The sequence below is a fragment of the Nicotiana tabacum genome, chromosome 3, assembly GCF_000715075.1.
Source record: "Nicotiana tabacum cultivar K326 chromosome 3, ASM71507v2, whole genome shotgun sequence".
NCBI lineage: Eukaryota > Viridiplantae > Streptophyta > Magnoliopsida > Solanales > Solanaceae > Nicotiana > Nicotiana tabacum.
Window position 1 is genome coordinate 196730795 of NC_134082.1, and position 5489 is coordinate 196736283.

General features: G+C 39.3%; 2 protein-coding genes across 2 annotated transcripts; both read right to left on the bottom strand.

Annotated features, from left to right (window-relative positions):
• Positions 1-460: 460 nt before the first annotated feature.
• Positions 461-883, bottom strand: LOC107783744 (putative mitochondrial protein AtMg00240). Its single transcript, XM_016604764.1, has one exon. The coding sequence runs from the start codon at positions 881-883 to the stop codon at positions 461-463; it is 423 nt and encodes a 140-aa protein (XP_016460250.1).
• Positions 884-1239: 356 nt separating this feature from the next.
• On the bottom strand, positions 1240-1578 carry LOC142178534 (putative mitochondrial protein AtMg00820). Its single transcript, XM_075248262.1, has one exon. The coding sequence runs from the start codon at positions 1576-1578 to the stop codon at positions 1240-1242; it is 339 nt and encodes a 112-aa protein (XP_075104363.1).
• Between the last annotated feature and the right edge of the window lie 3911 nt (positions 1579-5489).

Sequence of the window (5489 nt, forward strand, 5' to 3'; positions counted from 1 at the left end):
CTCTTAACCGACTTAACTACACTCACGTGATTGGTACGTGACTATTCCTATCTTCAACACTCCCCCTCAAGCTAGATGGTGCAAACAAGTTCAGCACCCCTAGCTTGCCTATCAGGTAATCATGTTGTGATCTTCCTAGAGCCTTTGTGAACAAGTCTGCTTCTTGGTCTCTAGACATCACATATCTTGTTTTGACAATTCCTTGTTGGATTTTTTCTCTGATGAAGTGCAAGTCTATTTCTATATGCTTCGTTCATTCATGGAATATAGGATTTGCAGCAATTTGGATTGCTGCCTTGATATCACAGAACATCTCCACTGGCAATTCAACCTCTGCACCCAGTTCCTTGCATAACCCTGTCAACCATAGGATTTCTGAGACTGTAGCAGTCATGCTCCTGTATTCAGCTTCTGCTGAGCTTCTTGATATCGTGCACTGCTTCTTTGACGTCCAAGACACCTAAGAATCTCCTAGCTTCATCACGTACCCTGTCACAGACTTTCTTGACACTGGACACGATGCCCAACCAGCATCACAAAATGCTGTGAGTTTTGGGCAAGGCTTTGAGCTCATCAGTAGACCAAGACCTAGTGCCCCTTTTATGTACCTAACAACTCTTATTGATGCCTCCATGTGTGACTTCTTTGGACAATGCATAAATTGGCTCAACACATGCACTGCATAACAAATGTCTGGTCTTGTCATAGTAAGGTGAAATAGTTTCCCAACCAATCTTTGGTATGGCCCTGCATCTGGTAGCTTCTCATCATCTTTCAGCTCCAAGTTTTGGTCATATTTTGCTATTGTGAATCTCTGATTGCACTCCATTGGAGTGGCTACTGGTTTTAATCCTGTCATTCCAAGATCAGTGATCAATTCCATTGCAAATTTTCGTTGATTCATCAGTATTCCTTCTCTTGATCTTGCTATATCAATTCCCAAAAAAAAATCATCTCCCCTAAGTCTTTGATCTTAAAGTTGCTTTGCAATACAGACTTTGCTTCTGAAATTAGGCAATGATCATTCCCAGTTATGAGAAAATCATCCACATATACTAGAATGATCACTAGACTGATCCCTTGCCTTTTTGTAAACAAGGAATAATCAAATCGACTCTGCACAAATCTTGAATTGATCAAGGCCTCAGTCAGCTTCAAATTCCACAGTCTAGAAGCTTGCTTCAATCTATAGAGGGATTTAGGCAGCCTACATACTTTCTCCCCCTGGTTGTGAAATCCCTAGGGCAAGCATATATACACTTCTTCAGTGAGGTTGCCCTGAAGGAAGGCATTGTATACGTCCATCTGATGCAAGTTCCAATTGTGTGCTGCTGCTAGGGCAAGAACCACTCTGACTGTCACCATTTTGACTACAGGAGAAAAGGTCTCCTGGTAGTCGAGTCCTTTCATCTGATTATACCTTTTCGCAACCAAACGAGCTTTGTATCTTTCAACTTCCCCGTCTGCTCTATATTTTATTTTGAATACCCATTTGCAACCAATGGGAACTTTCCCTATTGGCAAATCTACCAAGGACCAGGTCTCATTCTCTTTGAGGGCATTTAACTCTTGTGTCATAGTTTCTACCCATTTAGGATCTGCTGCTGCTTCTTCATAGCTGCTAGGTTTCTTCAAGCTAGTTATCTTAGAAATATAAGCTTTGTACTTGACCTAAATCCCATCATGACTCAGAAAATCTTGCATGGGATACTTGCAAGATGTCTGTGAAGTTGAGCTTGCCAATGAACCATTGCACACATAGTCCTGCATTTAGGCAGTTTCTTTCACAGTCCTGCTAGATTTTCTAGGCCGGTTGTCTGAGTGTGAAGAATGGACTGCTTTTGAGAATATTCCTTCTAGCTGTTATGGCTGTTGTATGTCTTTAAAAACTGGTGAAGGTAGCAAAGATGGTGATTCTACAGCAGGTACTAGCTCATGTTGTAATGCATCTGTAGAAGAAGGACTTGCTGCTTCATGTGGAGGATCTGCATCTGTAGATGAAAGAGAGGGTGGTGTTGTGTCATTGCTAGTAACTGATTCTATGACTCCGTTGGGAAAAACCTACAACTTTCGTTCCTTTAAAAGCTAGAAAGGAAATATGTTCTCCATGAACTTTACATCCCTACTGACAAAAAATGAGTTAGTCAAGAGATTATACAGTCTATATCCTTTTTGAGATGAAGAATATCCCATATGAATAGCTCAAATGGCTCTTGCTCCAAACTTATCTCCCCCTACTAGAATTTTGGCAAAGCACAGACATCCTATGATCCTCATATGCTGTAAGAAAGGTGCTCTTCCATACATCATCTCAAATGAGGACTTCCCGGATAGCACTGACAGGGGAAGTCTATTAATGATATAAACGGTCGCATGCACACATTCACCCCAAAACCTGAGAGGCAAATGACCTTGCAGTCTAATTGCCCTAGCCACCTCCAGTATATGTCTATGTTTTCTTTCCACTACCCTATTCTATTGTGGGGTATGGACACAGGAACTTTGATGAATCATTCCATACCATTTGAACAAACTGCTGCATTCAGAATTGAAAAATTCAGTCTCATTATCACTTCTCAAAATTCTGACTGTTCCTCCAAATTGAGTTTTTATTATATCAAAAAACTGTTTCAAGCATATAATCACATCACTCTTAAGTCTCAACAAGTAAACCCATATCATTCTAGTATACTCATCTACTATAGTAAGAAAGGATTTGTATCCATTTTGACATGCTACTCTATATGGACCCCATACATCTACATGAATCAGCTCAAAAAGTTTATTTGATCTATTTGTACTCTTTGGAAATGGTAATCTTCCTTGTCTAGATAGAGGGCATATTATGCAATCTCTTATTCTATCATTGTTAACCTTGAACTTTATGTTTGGGATTTGTTTAACCACTTTATCAGGGGCATGTCCAAGTCTCCCATGCCAGACCCCTAGATCCTCTTCAACTTTTGGAATGATCATGTGTTTGCATAGTTGCAGTCTTGGCTTTGTCCTGCTGATGCTGCAGATTATACAATCCTTCAAGCTCTTTACCAATCCCCTTTACTTTCCCATTGTGAAGGTCCTGCATGATCCAGAAGTCACGATAGAAGGATAAAAAACAATGTAAGTCCCTTGTAAGCTTTGAGACTGACCACAGATTGTATTTAAAATCTGGAATGTATAGTACATTCCTAATAACACCACATTCACCGATCCGACTTTCTTCAGTACAAGCAATATCTAGTGAGGTACCATCAGGTAAATGAACCTTAGATCCAGACTTTAGGCTATTAGTATTAATCTTGTCAAGCAATTCTCTAGTGTGAACCATGTGATTGGTTGCACCAGAATCTACTATCCAGTTTTCACTCTTTGTTTTGTCAGCTAATGTAGTGGCCTTAGTCGTACCTACAAAATGCTTTGAATTGTCACTTGTGTCTTTGTTGAGCAATTTTAAAATTTGATCATATTGTTCCTGAGTAAACATGATTGGCTGAGGCAGTGCAGGTGTTGGATTTCCAACTGGTGAGTTCAGCATCTGCTGCCCTTCCTAAGATACTACATTTATTGCTGCCTTTCCCATGTACTGTTGTCCTTCATTTGCTGCTACCTTTCCCATGTATTGCTGTCCTTCATGTGTTGTTATGTTAACCATTGTTCTTTGTAGAAAACTATTGGCTTTCCTCCTCATTTTGAAATCATTTGGATAGCCATGTATTTTGTAACATGTTTCTCTTGTGTGACCTTTATAGTTACAGTAGTCACAAAACAGATTGTTTCTTCTAGGCTTATAAGTGTTTCTTGTATTCATGCCTCCTTTGTTAGTGAACAATGCTGTATTGTCCCCCATATCTAATGCCTATGTAGATTTTCCCAGATTTATCTGACTTTCTTCAGAAACAACCATGGAATAGGCCTTGTTGACGGAAGGTATTGGACTCATCATCAAAATTTGACTCCTAGGCTGTGCATATGTCTCATTTAGGCCCATCAGAAATTGTAGCAACCTCTGATATTCAAAGTGCTCTGGATAGATCTTAGATTCTGGACAATCACATCCAGGACATGGCATCAAGGCATCATATTCTTCCCATAAATCTGTCAACCATGAGAAATAGGCTGACACAGTAGAAATTCCTTGTGACAAAGTTGCAATTTCTTTATGTAGAAAAAAAATGCGAGATCCATCCACTTTATCATATTTATCCTTCAAATCTGTTCAAACTTTATGTGCACTTGATTTGTACACAATACCATTAACCAATTCCTTGCTCACAGCATTCATGATCCAAGATAAAACTATTGTATTTGTCGCGCCCCCTTTTTTTCTTATGAAAGTGGGGTTCAACATTCACGGGGTGTAATGACTCATTTACTTTTGGGAATTGGGTATTTGAAGAGTCGCCACCTAACGGATTATGGTGCGTTAGGGCACCTAGAGCGATTAACTCTTAGGTTGGTTTGCATTACCAGAGATTAGGGTAAGGGCTCGAAATAACCTTGAGGAGAAGGTGTTAGACACCCCTCTTGGTCCACAACTGTGGGTCCCGGCCGAACTTATATTCACAAATTAGTCCATATAAATAGTTGAATTAAATAAGTTGCAAGTAAAGCACGTGGAATAATTCAAGTAGTAAGATAAAGGTTTGAACACGTAAAACAAAGATTTCAATAAAGAAAGGATTTAGTAAAGAGGGGTCCTATGTTGGTTATCCTATAGGGTCACCCCATGCAATGTCCGGTAAACACTGCTCAATAAGGGGCTACACGCGACATTAACGCGTAGGCATCATATCCCATGTCTACCCTTTCCATCCCCTTCTTGGTCATACAAATCGAGTGTTTGGTCAATGATTCCTATTACGCGCTACTACCCGTCCCTTCTTAATGGTCCTGGAAGGAGTTAGGACCTCTACCTATATGTGGTTCTAGACGTACTCCTAAGGTTTTAAAAGGCGAAAATTCTAAGGTGACAGTCAAAACATTTAGGACTTTCACATAATGGGAGCAATTAAGAGGCTCAGAGTTTCCTACTCAAACAAACACACAAGCAGCACGACTCAAAGACAGTTGAGGCCTTTTATTAGTCAATGTCCTAAAGCAGGATATCTAAGTGAATATGCAGAAATAAACAAAACTCTTTATACACAGAAGTTGTACCTTAGTAGTTGCCTAGGGACTCTTTTAAAAGCATGTTATAACCAGAAACGTTAAGCGACAGAGATAGTCTCAGAGAAATGCAATTTTTGAAAACTCCCTAAAGACTTGCCTATATGCAGAATACTGGTGTCTGTATTAATGCAGAAACAAACAGATTTTGAAATAAACTCCTTTAATACCTATAGACATGATATCTAATGAGATTGCGGTAGTTTGAAATAACTTGTTTTAGAAAACGCTTAATACTTAACAAGACCAGTTTAAAAATGAACTAGGTGTAATGAAGTTGATTTATTAGACTAAATTAAATTATTAAACATTATTGCGAGTAG

Excerpts from the sequence above, each read along its gene's own strand:
- LOC107783744 (XM_016604764.1), bottom strand. The coding sequence starts at position 883 with ATGGAATTGATCACTGATCTTGGAATGACAGGATTAAAACCAGTAGCC.
- LOC142178534 (XM_075248262.1), bottom strand. The coding sequence starts at position 1,578 with ATGACACAAGAGTTAAATGCCCTCAAAGAGAATGAGACCTGGTCCTTG.